Genomic DNA, 18,514 nt, shown 5'->3' with positions numbered 1-18,514 from the left:
TCAACAACAGAGAAATACTATTTTGTGACAAGGTTCTGGAGCCTCCTTAATCATTTCAATCAAAATGGGGAAAGTTTCCCACACTTCAGAGACTGAAGAGTCTACAGATAAATAGGAAATTGACAAAAAGTGAAAAAAGAAACCAGATTATTTCTGTGGCTTCTGATCTATTTTCTTGCATGCCAAAGGCATTTTGTAATCTCTGCCAGAGCAAAAGAAAATGAAACTATCAGTTCTGCTTCCTTTCTTCCTAGTATTCAGCCTTTTCACCAGTGAACAAGCTCTCTGAAGCAATCAATCATTCCTTTTCAGCAAACACAGCAATGCTCTAGTGCTCTGACATCAAGCAACTAAACTGATGCAAAAAATTATGTCATTCTGCTACATGTGTAGACTGACTTTCACATGTAGCTATGAAAAGCAGAAAAGTCCGTGATGCCTTTGAGAAACTGAATCAGAAACGGACACACAGGCCTCTTTCAACAATGACTGAGGAAGTCCTCCTGTTCTTAATTATCAGTTTTATTCATTCATTCATTCATTCATTCATTCATTCCCCACTGTTTTTCCTTGACAGGAGTCAAGGTACAGGATAGAACTAGCGCAATCTCTTTTCTCCTGCACCGCAAAGCCCAGGAATGTTTGCAACACCCTTGTTCATAGCCATCTCCTGGGACACAGACTTCCCATCTGCCTGCCAGTCTGTTCCAGGTGGTGAGAGGGCAGCAGGTGGAGACTGGACAGGTATTTGGTGATTATAGTGCCTTGGAGCTTGGATGCTTCATACAAACAACATGACTAACAGCAACTGATAAGCCAATTCCCCACCATGAATGTCTCTAATCTCCCTTTGTAGCCATCTTAGCCAAAATACATCAGTGTATTCCACAAATTAATTTTCTTTTGTCTGTCTTGATTCAACTGCTAATTAACTTCACTGGGTGATTCCCAATTCTACTATAGCAAGAGAAAAAGAAAAACACACTCTCTATTCACTTTCTCAATGCTATTAATAATTTTCTAACACCTATCATGTACAGCATGATCCTTTGCAAGTACACTTGGGAGTAAGTCTCGTTTAGTCAAGTGCGATTTGCTCCCAGGTAAATGGGTACAAGATTGCAGCTTATTGGTATAAGCTGCAATCTTGTACCCATTTGCCTGGGAGCAAATTCCACTTGACTAAATGAGACTTACTCCCAAGTATACTTGCAAAGGATCATGCTGTTAACCACCTTTTTTCCTAAACTAAATAGCCCCAAACAACAAGGCATTCTCTAATAAGAAGGCGTTCCAGCCCTCCAAAAATGCTGTTTGCCCTCTTCCAACTCTATAATATCCTTTTTTAATGGGGAGAGCAAAATACCTATACTTGTTCCAAGTGTCTCCCCTCTTTCCAGAGAGCCCACTGGAAACCTAACGGGACAGCAAGAGCTGTTGGAGTCGTTAATGCCGTGAGCCCTTCCATCCTGTGCTCAGATTGTGTAAATAGAACCCTATATCCTAAGGACACCACAGTCTAATTTCAAGTTCATTCTAAGGAAACTGAGCCCTGGTAAAGCGTGGGAACCCCTGGAGTCCCTTGCCGCTCTGAGATTAGGGTGCACACAAAGATACCCAACAGTCTGTTTCCTTCACAGATGTGATATATTCAATAACAAAGGGTGAAATACAAAAACAGAACAGAACAACGGGTGAAATCCATTTGGGACAGTCTCCTAAAGCAAAAGACATTCTGCTAGTGGCAGCCTCGTTCTTAATGCAGGGCAGGAGCCAAATCCAATGGGAGGCAGAATATTGCACAGTGCTACAATTTTATACTTCTGTTGTGTGTGCAACATTAACTTTCCCACATCTTGCCCTAATGTTATGCTGGATCTCACCCAGGATTTGTATTCACATGTTATAAAAGCGATTTCCCTGGGAAGTGCTCTTAATCTACAGGCTGCATAAATGAATCAGGGGGTTTTTTGTATTTAAAACATACCTCTTTAATTATCTTCGCTCCCTTAGGATTCTTCATATTAACAGCTATGCTCTAGTAATGGAGAAAGAATGCAATATTCTTAATAAGATTATAACAAGTTCCCATTGAATTGTTTTTGCTAAAACAAATAAAGTCAACTCTGGTGCTTGTTTAAAGTACTAAACAGTTGCATCCAACAATTAATTTCTAAAACTGACAGTGATATTTGGATATATGACAGGGATTACACAGATGGAAGAAAAATGTTTCTCCCTTTTAAAAATATTCAGCAGCAAGCGGCTGGATAACCTTCTTACCTTTTTGTTTCTGTTTACACTGAGAAAGTAAACACTTTCCATCCCAAGGAAGGGGGGTCCCCAGGATCTTGTATCATCCCCTGCTCCTGAAAATGATAATGGTCACGTGAGTATGCTTCCAGAAGTTTCCTGCACCACAGTACAAATGCCAACTAACATACCCCGTGTTCCTATTTCAAGTTCACCTTCAAATGTCTTCATCATCTGACAACCATGGTTGCCCTTTAATCTACTACTGAAAAATGAGGACACAATTTTATTTCAGCAAAACAGAAGTATTCCTTCTGCACTTGAATACAGGTAACTTTGGGGAATGAAGACGAGCAGAAGGAAAAAGAGAAGAAACTCTGACCCTGGCAGCTTAGGTTAAATTACATCTTAGGTTAAATTACATCTGTGGTTTTAAAAAGTTCAAAAGGTTCTGTCTACTGAACCTCTTGCCCACTGGATCCCTTCGCTCACCTTCCTTTCCTGTGGGCAAAGTGGCAACAGAGCAAGAGGCAGAAAGGATACACTTCCTCTTCCACCACCTCAGAATTTTTAAAGCTATAGGCATTAATACCTCCAGCAGGACTACTTCTCTCTGGCCACTTACTAGTGAGTAAGTCCCACTGAACAGTGCTTTATTTCTGAATAAATATCCTGAAGAATATGCTGCCAACTGTAGTGCTGGTGCATGTATCGCTTGCATCTCATGCTAAGTGGGAGGGGGGACAGTGGCCTGACTGTTGCTTTCTCAGGAGTAAATCCCATAGACCTCAATGGGGTTTGAGCAGTCATGTGAAGGATTGCAATGTTATGACCTGATTTGGAAACCTTTACCTGGGAAATTTGAAAACTTAGGAAGACCTTGGGGGGAAAAACCCTCAGTATGTGTTATCTTAGAATTAATTAATTTCTCCTTTTTCCTTACCCCCTTAGCAAGGTAAATTCAACAAGTTTTGCCATTCATCAAATGGCAGAATGTAGAAAGAACTGAGAACAAGGAATTCCAATAGTGACTATATTCAGACACCATGGTAAGCCACTGTTAACAGTTTGCAATGAATGTGCAAATCACTGCCCCTTTCCTTCTCCCCACTACTGAGCAGCAGCAGCAACAAACTGCAATCCTTGGCTTAGTGGGTCAAATCTGGCCCTCAGGCCCTGGGGCCATCAATAGTCCTCCAGAGCTCTCTATCTGACTTAAGCCCCATCTCTCGCCACCCTCCTTGAATGCTTTTGCCTCAACAGGCAAAAATATCCTTGAGCTCTTGTCTGGAGGGAGGACGACAAGAGGTGTGTGCACGGCATTTGTTTTTCCCTAAACAAACCACGAGACATTAGGCACAAACCTTGGCTTCAGACTGTGATTTGCTTGAAATGAAACACAAGTGCTGGTTCAAATGTAATACTAAGCTAGCTATTCCGTGATCTGCCTTCTCACTGGAGGAAGGGAACAGCAAAACAGGAGCACTGATCCACAGCCTGATTTGCTTAACCATAGTCTACTGCTTAGCATTGTGTCAAACTGTGGCCAAGGTTGCTCTGGATTCCATAGTATCCAAGAACTGTTGGCCCTTAAATATGAAAAGCTTCCTCACCCCTTTGCTATGCCAGAAGGCTTCGTCTGCTGATTTCTGCAATTGAAGTTGAAGTAGGCCTTGCCGACAAAGGTCCGTATAGTTGAAGCTATGGTTTTCCCAGTAGTGATGTATGGAAGTGAGAGCTGGACCATAAAGAAGGCTGATCGCCGAAGAATTGATGCTTTTGAATTATGGTGCTGGAGGAGACTCTTGAGAGTCCCATGGACGGCAAGGAGATCAAACCTATCCATTCTGAAGGAAATCAGCCCTGAGTGCTCACTGGAAGGACAGATCCTGAAGCTGAGGCTCCAAGACTTTGGCCATCTCATGAGAAGAGAAGACTCCCTGGAAAAGACCCTGATGTTGGGAAAGATGGAGGGCACAAGGAGAAGGGGACAACAGAGGATGAGATGGTTGGACAGTGTTCTTGAAGCTACGAACATGAGTTTGACCAAACTGCGGGAGGCAGTGGAAGACAGGAGTTCCTAGTGTGGTCTGGTCCATGGGGTCACAAAGAGTCAGACACAACTAAACAACAACAAGAGGCCAGGTTGGGTTTTGTTTCTGTTTTTTGGGTCAGTTCTCAAACCTACAAGAAAAGCCTTTGGGGGATGCAGGAACTGCAGAGTAAGTTTTCTCCTGGTTCATGGCCAATATTTAATGCTGTGATGAAAGCTCTGCAGTTCATTATGTTGGTAAACACAACACATTTATCTCCGGGACCAAGAACAGACCCAGTCTGATGCAGAAGATAGAAAATCAGAACTGATCTATATGATACAGGTCTCCTTTGTCTGTACTAAGGTTGGTGGTTACATATCAAGGATGAAACTCAACAGGAAGTTCTCTGATGCTGTAGCTTTCCAATGCCAGTTGGGCTCTGGTGTGGGGAACTATTTATTTTCCTTCTGAAATGGCACAGACTCAGAGGCCCATACCATGTTTTTCCCACCTCACATCGAATACCCTATGCAAGCATGCAGATCCTTAGCCCTGTGACTAGGAGACTGGGACTGCTAACTATATGATAACAATAGATATTTTGCACAAGAATAAGTGGAGCTACAAATGGATACACATGATATGAGGTAAGTTCTTACAGTGACCAGTTAGACATCTGGAGCTCCGATAAGCAACACATGTGCAATTAACATGCCAAAGCAAGAGGTTTCACTAAAGACAGATGTAAAACCAGGTGGTGTGTTTTCTTTTCAGAGGTCACCAGAGTGTTCCTGCAAGGCTCTCTTGCCTGGGAAGCAGGACTAGGAAATAAAGCACATACAAAAGATGTGTTTCTGGTGCAATAAAGCACAAATTAAGAACGATTAGCTTGTAAGGCCTAATAACAAAAGCAACATCTTTATCAGCGACATCATCAGTTTAGCTAACGTATCTCTGAACCAAACATTTGTAACTAGTCTGGGGCCTGCAGTTACTTCAGTCAGATTAACGCAGCAATGCTAACAGCAATTAGATTCTAAATTGTGCCTCACAACACTTTGTCTTTGGCATGCAGTGTAGGATGTGTCTCAAAGACAAAAATATAAAATTACAACGGTACCTCTGGTTGCGAACGAGATCCATTCCGGATCCTGACCAGAACACAACCCGCTTCTGCGCGGGTCGCGATTCGCCACTTCTGCGCATGCGCACAACGTCATTTTGAGCATCTGCGCACATGCAAGCGTCGAAACCCGGAAGTAACCCATTCCGTTACTTCCGGGTCGCCACAGGACGCAACCTGAAAACGCTCAACCTGAAGCGTCTTTAACCCGAGGTATGACTGTATGCTCAAAATCAATTTAATATTTTTTTTGTACTAGAAACACGCATGCAACTTGCTGAGTTACACTTCAGTTCTTCAGCAGGCAGAACAGAGGGGGAGCCCTCTTCACGCATTCAAGGGCTGGGGGCTGCCACCCCCTCTTCCCTAGACCTTTGTGTCTATGGCGTGAGATTTGGAGCAAGATTCAAACCTGGAGGGAGGATTCCGTTAGTTGAACCTAGATAGAAACCTCGCTTCAGGCAGGAACCTTTTGTGCCCACAGGTTCCTGAGGGTGGGGAGGATTCTAGCTGCTTTCAACTGAATGCAGTCAGCATTCCCCTTCAGACCTTTGTGCTAAATACAAAGAGAGGAAGGGGTGGGGTCAGCCCATGCCCACAACCACGGTTGAGCCGCCATGCGTTCTTTGGAAAGCATTTGTAAACATATATTTTATTGCATTTTTTAAACCCCACCATCCTTGTAGGTTTGGGATTTTCACCTTCATAACAACCCGCCACCTTTCTTCTATTCGCAGTAACCCTGCCAGGTGGATTAGGCTGAGGGTTGGTAATAGTCCCCAAGTCACACAGTTCAGCAGGAAACTGAAGCAGGGTCTCCCCAGTGTGAGCCCAACACTTCAACTACTCTTGCCAGGGCCTCACAGAGCCAGGTAGAGGCTTGGGCCAGGTAGATAATGTGCCCCCCCCCCTTTTTTTACCCTGGGAATAACTGAAGTCTTATAAATAAGTAAGTATATAAATAATTTTCACAAAAGTTATGCTGACAAATAATTTTATTTGCGTTTGCCCCAGTACATCCCCTGCAATAGTGAATATGCTGACTGAGGCCCCCTTTGGAATCGGAGGCCCAGGCCAAGTGGCCCATGTGCCCCCCCCCCCCGTCTGGGCCTGACTCTTGCTTCACTTCAGACAAGATTACCACTTTAAACCTCTTGGTAGTAAAGTAATGAGATGCTATGGCAACCTGCTACTGTAACCTGCCAGTCTTAGGAGAAGCAGGGTTTTAAAATAAAATAATAATAATAATAGTACATTATTTGTGACAAGTCTACCATCTATCTACTCTACTGTGTAGTTTCAAGTTATGAAACTAAACATATCTGCTTCATAACTAGGAACACAGAAACTGCCTTATGTCAAGTCAATGGTCCATCTAGCTCAGTATTGTCCACAGCGGCTCTTCAGAGTTTCTGGCAGGAATCTGTTCCAATCCTACTTGGAGATGCAGGGGACTTGATCCTGGGATCTTCTATGTGCAAAGCAGATGCTCTTCCAGTGAGTTACAGCACTTCCCTGGCTTTCCCCTTAATTTAGCTGATTTTAGAATGTTGGCTAATGCACCATCTTGAAGTAAAAGATATTGGCTACCATCTAAATAGTTAAGCAATACCTAAATCCATTGAAATTAAAGGTCTTAAACACACTTAGCTCTCTGTGTTGGGACTGTGGCCATTACGTGTGTAATATCGCTGTTTCTCTGAGACTCTTACAGCAATGCCAAAAAAGATTTGGCTCAGGAAAGCAGGAGATTAAGTAACTATACCTGGCTTTTCCACTTTAATAACTTCAGCTCCAAGGTCTCCCAGATTCATGGTGGCAAAAGGTCCCGCAAGTACTCTGCAATGTTAAATTGTGATAATTGTTAGTCACTACGCTGCGAAGCTTTAAGAATTGTTCTGAGCTACAGACAGAAGAAACACAAACCTTGTTAGATCAAGAATTCTCACGCCATCCAGTGGCTTCACACTATCTGCACCTGCTTTATAAACAGAGAAAAGAATCATTAGAACCATCAGTTATTGATAAAGCTGCTGTTCCATTATGGAAAACTTTGCACCTTCCTCAACATGGTTTTGCCATTCCTATGCACAGAACATGTGTGCCGGCACCTCTGACTTTTGCATGACTGGAATGCAGCTGACTGTACAAAATTTCCCATCCCTGGTATAAGGACAGATATGTTTAAGTTTTAAGAATGACCACTGGCTGCTCTTTGCATTTATTTCCCCTTTTAAACCCAACCCCAACCTGCCAACTGAGGATAACACACATCTGATGAAGTGGACTAGATGAAGCAGGATGAGCCTTTGAGTGGATTTAACCGTTCAGGGGTCATCTACCTTTTACATTAGATGTTAGATGTTTTAGAAACTGCAAATTATCCTTTTGGCTTTTGGCTTCTTTTTAACTGAAGCTGAAACCCTCTGAAGCTGAAATAATCAATAATACAAAGGGGAACTAATGGACAAAGGAGGAACATGGGGGGTGGGGACAGATTTAACTTAATTCAAGATCATGGATTAGTAAATAAGACCAACAGATGAAAAGGAAATGGGAGTGAAAGAAAATGGGAATACAGTGGTACCTCGGGTTACAGACGCTTCAGGTTACAGACTCCACTAACCCAGAAATAGTACCTCGGGTTAAGAACTTTGCTTCAGGATGAGAACAGAAATCATGCGGCGGTGGCGCAGCAGCAGCGGGAGGCCCCATTAGCTAAAGTGGCGCTTCAGGTTAAGAACAGTTTCAGGTTAAGAACGGACCTCCGGAACGAATTAAGTTCTTAACCTGAGGTACCACTGTAAAGGGACACGGGTGGTGCTGTGGGTTAAACCATAGAGCCTAGGACTTGCCAATCAGAAGGTCGGTGGTTCGAATCCCCGCAACAGGGTGAGCGCCCGTTGCTCGGTCCCTACTCCTGCCAACCTAGCAGTTCAAAAGCACGTCAAAGTGCAAGTAGATAAATAGGTCCCGCTCCGGCGGGAAGGTAAACGGCGTTTCCGTGTGCTGCTCTGGTTCGCCAGAAAGCGGCTTAGTCATGCTGGCCACATGACCCGGAAGCTGTACGCCAGCTCCCTCAGCCAGTAAAGCGAGATGAGTGCCACAACCCCAGAGTCGGTCACGACTGGACCTAATGGTCAGGGGTCCCTCTACCTTTACCTTTACCACTGTAAAAGAACCACATCTGCATTAAAGAAATAGAGAAGCAGCAGATCCTACTGACTTTGGGTCTGCAGTCACTACTTTCCTGTTGAGACTCTTTCCGGCACTGCTTCTGTGGCAGATGCAGACAGAAATGTGGCGAGTCTATAAGGCCAATGACAAAGGATGTGTTTTACCTGCATAAAGTTCAGTCTCTGGCCCCTGCAGCAGGAAGGACTAACTACAATTGTACCTTGGTTTACGAACTTAATCCGTTCCAGAAGTCCGCTCTTAAACCAAAGCGTTCTTAAACCAAGGCGTGCTTTCCTATAGCAGTGAGGGTCGCAATTGACAAATGGAACACACTCAACAAGAAGCGAAACATGTTCTAATTCCAAGGCAAAGTTCACAAACCAAAACACCTGCTTCCAGGTTTGAGGCGTTCTTAATCCAAGTTGTTCATAAACTAAGTTGTTCTTAAACCAAGGTACCACTGTATATCAGTGGGTCAAGAGTCCACAAAGATCAAGCCAATGAATAACATACTTGGAATCTACCCTTAAACTAGGGACGGTGAAACTAGGGACATTTAGATGTTACAGGACTACAACTGCCATCATCCTTGACGCTGGGCCATCTTGGATGGGGCTGCTGAGAGCTAAAGTCAAACAACACTGGGCAAGCAGGAGGGGGGCAGATTAACCATCCCTGCCCTAAACCTTTAATGAATTCTCTGTCTGAGGGGTGGGCAAAGTGTTCTGATGGTCTGCATTATAAGAGATCTGCATCATAATTCTCTGTTAAGTTTGTGGCTTAACAAACATTATTCAATGCAATTTGTAGAGATAGCCCAGCAATGTCTGGCTGGAAGTAAACCCATGTGAATTCAGTGGGACTTCTTAGTAAGACTGGGATCTTACGAAGCTCAGCAGTAATTTACCTATGAGAAAATAACAATGGGTGAAGTCTCTTTTTTTTGTTCCTACAGGCTTTTGGAAATTGACAGCTTTTAATGAAAGGGCTGGTGCATTGCTGCTTTTACTGTAATTTTTTATATGGTTTTAATATATTTCCTAAGTGTATAGGGATTTACTTCTATCCGTGCTTAGTTGCTTCTTAAATATTGCTTTTTTCTGTTCTAAACCATTTATATTTTTTATATGCAAGCCGTCTTGAGTCCCTTAATCAAATAACTCTAGAATTGTAAGGGGCCACGAGGGTCATCTAGTCCAACCCCCTGCATTGCAGGAATCTTTTTCCAATGTGGACCTCGAACCCATGACCTTGAGATTATGAGTCTCGTGCTCTACCAACTGAGCTATCCCAGACTCAATATATCTAACATGTAAGAGCACAGAATGGGCTGCTTTCCAAGAAAGCCGTGACTGTGGCTGCAATCCTGTGCCCACTTACCCGCGTGTAATCCTCAACAAGTTCAACAGGGTTTCGAACTGGATGGGGGAGCTGCCTGCCGAGATTCCCGCAATGTTGGGTTGGACTAGATGACCCTCGGGGGTCCCTTCAAACTTTACCAGGCTGTGATTCTGCGATACTTCTGAGTAGACCTGGCCTCGCCTGTGTTTGTGTGCGCCACTCTCCTCAGCGAACTGCGTGAGCACCATAGCTGTCAACTTTCCCCTTTTCCTGCGAGGAATCCTATTCGGAATAAGGGAATTTCCCTTTTAAAAAGGGAAACGTTGACAGCTATGGTGAGCACACGCTTCCTCGGCTTGGCCCGGGAGGGGGGCAGCTGCTTCCCTCAAACTTGGCATCTCCCGGCCCCCCACTTTTCTCTGGCGGGCGCGCGCCGGGCGCGCCCCCGACCCCCGCAGCCCACCCCGCCCGCCGCGGCTCCGCTGCATTGGAGAAGCGTCAAAGCGGCTACCTGGAGGGAGGAGGCAGCTTCGGCGCCGCTGTCCCCGGGAGGGGAGCCTGGCGGGCTGCGGGGGGCGCAGCAGGCGCCGGCTCCCCCGGCCCAGAGCGGCGCCCAGCATCCCTGCGGAAGCAGCCCGGGCCAGGGCAAGGCTGCGAGGCCACCACCTGCACCAGCACCAGCAGCAGCAGCAGCAGCGCCCACTTGGGCAGCGCTTCTGGACTCTGGCCCCAAGTTCCCCGCCGCGTGCGCCTCCCGCGCAGCCGCCCTGCGCGCTCCAGGCTCCGCTCGGCTGGGGAGGGACAGGCGGAGGACGCAGGCGCAAAGGGACACCCCCCCCCCCAAGACGGCTTGCAGATAACAAATAAGAACAGCTTAGCGACACGGGGAGGGAGAGCAGGGAATCAAACATTAAGACAGCAGTTAAACATTGATGGAATTAAAACTATATATCTGTTTCTAGATACAATATAGATACAATATAGAATGCACACACAACTCTAAAACTAGATCGGTATCTATTTATAGATATACACTTCTTTTATCTAAAAAAATGTTTAGGGGTACTCTCATTTTGACTCAATAAAATCACCGTTTTATAGTTCAAATTGGGAAAAATAAATACAATGGACAAAAGTACAAATATTCACAAAATGTGTAGGGGTATGTGTGTCCCCCAGAAAAAAAGCACTGGATACACACACACCTTAAAACATATATAAATATGTATCTACAGACCCTCCAAGAGTCCCTATTTTCCAGGGACAGTTCTGGATTTACATAAGACAGGATTTACTGATTTGATCCCATAATGTCCCTCTATTCCTTAGGACATCCTTATTTTCCTCAGATAAAGGCTGAAGGATATAATATCTATATAGAGATCTACATATATATATGTTTATACGCATCTATCTGTATACAGATACCTACACACACGACTCTATTGAAACATGGGCCTAGAAACAAGAACATTAGTAGCGGGCAAGAAAGAAAAGACATTTAATCCTTGCTAAGGGCCACCCCCCCCCCCAAGGTCTAACCTGCTTGGATGGGCAAACTTAGGAGTAGGAGAGGGCGAGGTGAAATATACTCAGAGTCGAGTGTGAATTTCATGCTCTTTATTGCTCTTTGGATCTTTCTGCCCAGTAGCCAGCCAACATTTATACATATATTTATAAATCTGGCATCAACTATTTTGCTTTTTTATTTTTAAACCTAGGACAAAGGCTTTATGCCTTTCATCAAATGCCTGACAAAGCAAAAATTAACAGACGGCCCTCTAGGTATCCTATTCTCTCTACATGCTGGCGAAATATCCACCTGTTTCCCCTCCAGATTGTCACAACTCTGTGTTGTTTTTGGGTGCCAGAGCTTCTGGGTGCAAGGCACCCATAATTTCAAGATAATGTAAGTGTTCAAATTTAATCAAGGTTTAGGGAGCTTCACCTCAGCCCTATGCCTTCCTCTGTTTCACCTCAGTCTAGTGGGGAAGGTAAACTCCTGAGTTCAATGGCATTTACTTCTTAAAATGTCCTAACAAGTACAAACAAATCTGAGGCTGCCATCCCTTGCATGCTCAGTTGAGAGCTAAATGGAGTTAACAAGAACAGCAACCCTTTAGGCTGAAGTTATACCCTATGAGTGTGAGCTGAATTGGCCACATAAATGATTTCCATGTTTGTTTTCAGTGTCATGTGGATGACTCCGTGCACGGTCAAATGCCCTGCAAAACCAGCTGAGCAAATAAGCTCTGTGCAGGGCCAGATTTAGGTTTGATGAGGCCCTAAACTACTGAAGGTAATGGGGCCCTTTATATGTCCAGTTGACCTTTGTCAACAACAAATTGCTGCTGTTTTTTGTGTTGAATATATGCTATATGGTAATTTATGGACCTAATAGGTATCTAAAGCCATTTGCACATGCAGAATGTAGGCACCCTATATAGAGAGATGAGCAAACCAGTGATATTTTAGGGAGCAGGCTAGCAGGCGGGGCCCATTACATATCAGGCTTCCTCACCCTCGGCCCTCCAGATGTTTTTGGACTACAACTCCCATGATCCCTAGCTAGCAGGACCAGTGGTCAGGGATGATGGGAATTGTAGTCTCAAAACATCTGGAGGGCCGAGCTTGAGAAAGCCTGGCTTACATCATAGGAGCCTAAACAACACAAAACTGTTGTGTAGGTTTTATTTTGTTTTTTATCTTATATTTTGGAAATGTACATCCATTTTTTCCCCTTTAATTTTTTTGGGGGGGCCCAAAAGAGTGGGGCCCTAAGCTTATACGTAAACCCGGCACTGCCTCTGTGCATAGCTAAGCCGCATGTTTGCAAATACGGCCAGAGGCGGGAGCCGGAACCATGTTTCTCGCGGAACGTTGGGCGCCGGGCGCGGTTGCGGGCGGGGCTGGCGGCGGCGGACCTTCCTGCGGCCGCTTCGCGGGAGCCCCGCCCCCCGGAAGGTCTCCCGCGGGTCGTCCGCCGCCGGCTGCCGCCATGTACCGGCCGGGCTTCCGGCCCCCCACGCCCCCCTGCTCCGGCGGCTTCCGCGGCCCCCACCCGGACAGAGGAGGAGGCGGCGGCGGCCCCCCCTTCGCGGGCTCCCCTCAGGGCTACGGGAGCCCCCGGCACACGCCCCCCTACGGCCACCGCGCGCGGCCCTACGACTTCGGGGGGCCCTCGCCGCGCAGGCCCCGCAGCGCCAGCCCCGCCGGCGGCCCCTACGCTCCCTACGGCGGGGGCGGCAGGTCCCCCGGAGGAGGAGCCTTCCAGCAGCAGCAGCCGCCGCCGCCTTTCAAGCAGCCGCACTCCGGGGGCTTCCGGAGATTCAGCCAGGTAGGGAAGCAGCCGGTCCCATCCCATGGCTGCGGGGGGGGGGGGTGGACTGGATGACCCTCGGGAACCCTTTCCAACTCTGCCATCGGAATAATAGAACTGTGGAAAGGGGTCCCGATTTACGTATAAGCTAAATACAGGGCCCCACTCTCTTGCTCCCCCCCCCCATATTCACTATTAATATACTTCTTCCTAATTCTATTTCAGTTCAACAATTGCTTTGATAAAATACATACATTGTTATGCACAAATGGCTTTAGATACCTGTTAGGTCCATACATTTGGACCTGAAACAGTGGACCCTCCAGTTTTGTACCGCTCTGGTTTCGTTACTTTCAGGTTACGAACCCAGCAAACGTTCGCAGAAGCAGCACCTCTAGTTTTTTGGGGTGTGCACAGACCCCCAGAATAAATTCAGTTCGTATCTGGAGGGTCCACTGTATGTTCAGCACAAAAAGCAGCAACAATTTGTTGTTGACAAAGGACAGCTGGACATATAAAGGGCCCCATTACCTTCAGTAGCTGAGGGCCTCATCAAACCTGAATCTGGCCCTGCCAAGGTCATCTAGTCCAACCCCCTGCCATGCAGGAAAATCTCAGCTGAAGCATCCATGACCGATGGAACTCACCAAACCTCTTCCTAAATACCTCCAAGGAAGGAGAGTCCACTACCTCCCGAGGGAGACGGTTTTGCAAATTGGTGACAAATCATCTGCAGCCTGGTTACTAGAGAGGAGAAATTGAATGTAGTACAATATCTGACAAGCTGGTCAGTTTCAAAGTTTTGCATTGTTTTCTAAATGCAAGTAAAATAAATGTGTTGAATTTGATCCCTCTCTTGGTGGCTATTGCGTGGCCCTTCAGATGTGGAGTACAGCTCCTATCATTCCTGGGAGTTTGAGTTCCAACCGCACTCCTGTGCTGAAACATCAGAAAGTTTTCTGAAACAAACAGAAAGTTTTCCAGTTAAAGATTTCCTGAAAAATATGTGTCACTGGCCATTGCAGGCCCAGGTTGCCACAAAAGTCTTGGAGGCAAGTGTTGGCTCTTTACACCAATTAGCAAAGAGCCAAGTAAGAAAAATCATTTTATTAGACCAACTGATAAATGCAAGTTCTAAACTTTAAGAAATACTAAATAGGTTTGAAATCAAACCTAACCAGTGGTGCTTAGTAATATATTAACAAAACAAAAATGAACTCATAAGTAGGAGCTGCTATAATTGGATTAAAACACGTGCTTGTTTTCCAAACCAGCCAAATTAAGACACTGTTAATTTAGCAAGACTGGGAAGAAAATTGATGAACTGGTGAAAGTTTGTTGTTTGAAAATTAAGTGCTCCTAGTTTAAAATGGGAAACGTAGTTTCTGAGACTATAACAGCTGTATTCCACTGATTTATATAGAACATAATCCACTCCCTGTAGCTGTGGTTCATAGAATCTAAAATGGATACTTATGTTGTGAGCTTTCTACCTGGAATGTATCTAACTTGTATTGTGTAATACAGTCGTACCTTGGAAGTCAAATGGAATCAGTTCGGGTAGTCCATTCGACTTCCAAAACCTAAGCATGGTTTCTGATTGGCTGCAGGAAGCTCCTGCACCTGAGAGAGCATATGCGTGGGTCTTTCCAAACCTGAATTACACAAATGTTGCATTCAGAGCCCAGTTGGCTGCTTGCTGTCATTCCCATAAATTGTATCCGACTGACTGTTCACAAGGCTTACACCACTCACAGGGATTTATCAGGCTTCCCTCCCACTGCAGCCTCTTGTGCCTCCATCGGAATCAGGGTACCCTTGAAGCAATATGAGATTGTCACAAGCGGCACCTGGAAATGGAAATCTGAAAAATGCCACGGCACTGAAAGCCCTTGAGTACCAGCCAATTTCTTTTGAACATTAAAAGATGCAGCTGTTTATAACCTTCTGTACTTGCTTTAATACAGACCTACTATTTGCACCTTCTGTAGTCACAGAATTTACACTATATTATGTTCTAAGACAAACAAAATACAAATTACCACAGCACTTTAAAACATCTGTTTACATGGACAGCTAGTGATTAATCTATACAAAATAAACTTGTTTTAAAAGAAAAACAATAACTTATAGCATTTAGCTGGTCTTGAACACCTTCTGAAAGCTCGGCATCTAATTAGACTGTTTACTCCTTTTCCTCATGACTTTTCTCTCAAAGGGATCACCCAGGACATCTACCCCATTGGGAACACCACATGGTAGAGAGAAAAGAGTGTCTAATGATGATGTGGAAAACTATTACAAACCTTCAATGCTTGAAGACCCCTGGGCTGGCCTAGAGCCCGTATCCGTTACGGATGTTAACCAGCAGTACAGCAGTGAGCAAACCACATACACTGGCAAAAAGGGGAGGTATTTCAGTTAACATTTATGCAAGTGAAAAAACAACTGTGAGAAAACTGGGCCAACCTTCATACGTAAGATGGCAAGTAATAAAGAACTTAGAAAATGCTTTTATTTGAACTGACCATATGGAAGTGGGACATCCGCCTATGGAAAGCAAAGTATTCTTTAGTCACCAGCAAATCAGTCTGTGTCAGTTTCTTATATTCATCTCTTCCATGCCATTTTACAATATTAACCCAAGAAAGTGGTATATTTTAGATTTGAACATTTTTAGAACAAAGTTTTAAAATAAAGTAAATGTTTTGTAAAACTCACAAATGCTTACTGCTTTTTGTTAAGTCATACTAGAGGTAATGCTATTGAAATTTCTTGCAGCCTGTAAATATATGCAGGTTATATAAGCTATTATACAATATCTGCTAAAATTGTTTAACATTAGAATTGCCAATCTTGCAACCTCTTCTGTTCAGAAACTCATCTATACCTATATATTTTCGTATTGAAAAATTCTATTTGGGAACAAAACTTTACTAATTTGTAACAAAAGACCACCTTATATGTTGAACCTGCGTACAAAAATTACCTTATTTAAATAAGCCACTAAGTAGAACTGGGTAAACCTAGGGGCAAGTAAGTTTTGTGCACCTGATAAATACACTGCTTCTATCAGTTTTTCAAATGTCACCTTTTGTTAGGACTTTTATTTAGGAGTACAAGATGACTGGGCTTTGCTAGTTTGGTTTTTGCTCTACATTTCAAAAGCAGATTAATAGGGAACGAAATAAGTTAGTGCAAAATCTTTAACTTGAGTCTGATTATTTTTTGAAACCTAACAATAATACATTTTGTGCTACTTGGCTTTGTAGACACTTGAGTATCTGGACTTGCTTCAGTTAAAAAAAAATGCCGCTTTTCATGACTTTATTTCTGTAGCCTTCATGGTGGATTTATTCACCAGCTGTGCTTATAACTTCTGGACTACTTATTTTATATTACTGCTGCTACACCAGCAGGAATGGAAAGTATAAACATTCACATTTTTCCTAATTTAAATCTAATGGAGGAATTAAATATTTTAATAAGGAAAGGAAATCTAGCAATGAGTTGGTTATGCATATAATTTAGAGGTGCATTCAGACAACACTTTTTTTTTTTTAGCTCACCCCCCAAATAGATTTACTTCTAAAAAAGGATTTAGAGGTTTGCGTACAGAGCTGTTGGATAATGTCCAAAGCCTATGATGCAGCGTTCTCTGTGTAGCGGGCTAAATTGTGAACTTCAAAAGCTACAGAGGGTATGTATGTAAAAGTGTATCAGCACAGTTTAATGTTTAGTACTTTTTAGAAATCAAATAACCAACTGTTTTGGATTTCTATAATACAAAATGTTCCCAAAGGGTATGGATTTGATTTGATTTTGATTTTTTAAATAAAGATGCTGTTGAAATCTAAGCATCAGTTCTACATTGTTTTGGGACAAGTCTTTTCACAATAAACACATCCCATTTTCCCGTATGATTACTCATGAGTCACGTGCATTTGCTAGTCATTGAAACCAGATTAGCCTTCTGAAATCTGAGTAAGCAATTAGCAGTGCCAAGAACCTGCATTCACAACATATAATCTTAAACTACTAAAGCTTGTGTTTATATGCAATATAAGGCTGTGGAAATTGCTGACAAGCATCTCATCACATGGGAGCTGTAACATTTGAACAGCTGCCATCTATGTTACTGGTGGATTTTAAGTGTTACAATGAACCTGCAGCCCCCTTCTACTTGTTTAGCCAATTCATGTGAGTAATCTCTCCTTTTATTCTTAAATAAACTGAATTTAATACAACTGTATCATTTGAGAAGCAATTAAAAATGATTTACAATTGAGTTTAATGCAAGGTAATTTGATTTACAGGAAATAACTAATGCAAATAGTAGGTGCTATATGGCAGTGTGGTTAGCAGCTACCACAGTATTGAATAAGGTATGCCTTAAACACTGTTGGGTTATTAAACTAACCCATTTTCAGCGTCTCATAGAAATGTAGATTTGGAAGTCCAACCTCCTGCAATGCAGAAATCTCAATTAGATCACACATGGCAGACGGCCATCCAACCTCTGCTTAAAATCCTCCAAGGAAGGAGAATCCTCCAGCGACCATCCACTAGAAGAGAATTAGGGTGGAAAGGCTAAGGTAAACTGAGGGTGTGTGGAGGCTAAATTATAAGCAAGTGCATTATGAAGATGTTCAACATGTTTACTGTTTACGTCAGGGGTTGTAAACAACCCGTGTTTTTTGCCCAGAGGCTTGCATTCATTTTGGCCAGCCCTCGAGGGACTGCATGACACCACCTGCTGTGACTACACACACACACACAGACACACAGGTCCCCTTCTTGAACTAATCCATGCAGGTCAGATGAGAAGGGAAGATTATCACCAATCTGATGACAAAGGGCAGTCCCTGCAACTTTATACAATCTCCACCAATCACAGTGCTGTCTCTACTTAAAAGCAAGCTTTTGCCAGCTCTAGAAGGGGTGAGGGGGCATAAGCAGAAGTTTCTGTACAGAATATTTATTCCCAAATATTTATCCTCAAGTGTAATTCAGCAATAATAAAGACGTTTTTCCTGGGCGTAATCCCTCTCAGCCTAGCAGTAAGGAGGCAGGATGGAGGGTCCCATAGTGTCATTAAGGAACAAAGAATGTAGAAGAAACCTTGGAAAGAGAAAAAAAGCACTGCATCCTTTTCAACTTGGGTTGAGACACAGGTAAAAGGTAATAAATTTCAGGGTGACATTACTTCTGTCAAGCCTTAATACTAATTTATAAAAATCTAGTGTGGAACATATAATCTTAAGC

The 18,514-nt window shown here is 43.8% G+C and overlaps 2 protein-coding genes across 8 annotated transcripts in view; one reads left to right on the top strand and one right to left on the bottom strand.

The window, feature by feature from the left end:
- Positions 1-15,461, bottom strand: part of SUGCT (succinyl-CoA:glutarate-CoA transferase) — a 301,170-nt gene extending 285,709 nt beyond the window's left edge. The window contains exons 1-5 of one of the 7 annotated variants that reach the window (XR_013978376.1): positions 10,442-10,637; positions 7,339-7,393; positions 7,178-7,251; positions 2,284-2,369; positions 1,988-2,038 (exon numbers count right to left, since the gene is read on the bottom strand). Coding sequence is in view for 6 of the 7 variants with exons in the window: in XM_080975938.1 (XP_080832064.1) it covers positions 1,988-2,038; positions 2,284-2,369; positions 7,178-7,251; positions 7,339-7,393; positions 10,442-10,550 (375 nt within the window). In the remaining variant the exon portion in view is untranslated. Of the gene's footprint in view, positions 1-1,987; positions 2,039-2,283; positions 2,370-7,177; positions 7,252-7,338; positions 7,394-10,441; positions 10,643-13,780 lie in introns of those variants that run through there. The other 6 variants (XM_080975937.1, XM_080975938.1, XM_080975939.1 and 3 more) reach the window with 6 other exon arrangements.
- Positions 12,892-17,106, top strand: MPLKIP (M-phase specific PLK1 interacting protein). The gene is made up of 2 exons (XM_080976059.1): positions 12,892-13,267; positions 15,468-17,106. The coding sequence occupies exons 1-2, from the start codon at positions 12,929-12,931 to the stop codon at positions 15,672-15,674; spliced, it is 546 nt and encodes a 181-aa protein (XP_080832185.1). The 5' UTR covers positions 12,892-12,928; the 3' UTR covers positions 15,675-17,106.
- Positions 17,107-18,514: the final 1,408 nt, after the last annotated feature.

Source organism: Podarcis pityusensis (assembly GCF_964106645.2).
Source record: "Podarcis pityusensis genome assembly, chromosome: 12".
Classification (NCBI taxonomy): Eukaryota; Metazoa; Chordata; class Lepidosauria; order Squamata; family Lacertidae; genus Podarcis; species Podarcis pityusensis.
Note: the sequence above shows the minus strand (reverse complement) of the source record. Positions and strands in the feature narration are given on the sequence as shown.

What these genes read in the sequence shown, in the direction of transcription:
- MPLKIP (XM_080976059.1), top strand. Translation starts at nt 12,929, where the DNA reads ATGTACCGGCCGGGCTTCCGGCCCCCCACGCCCCCCTGCTCCGGCGGC. An exon ending in GCTTCCGGAGATTCAGCCAG is followed by an intron (nt 13,268 to 15,467) that starts GTAGGGAAGCAG and finishes TTTCTCTCAAAG; the next exon opens with GGATCACCCAGGACATCTAC.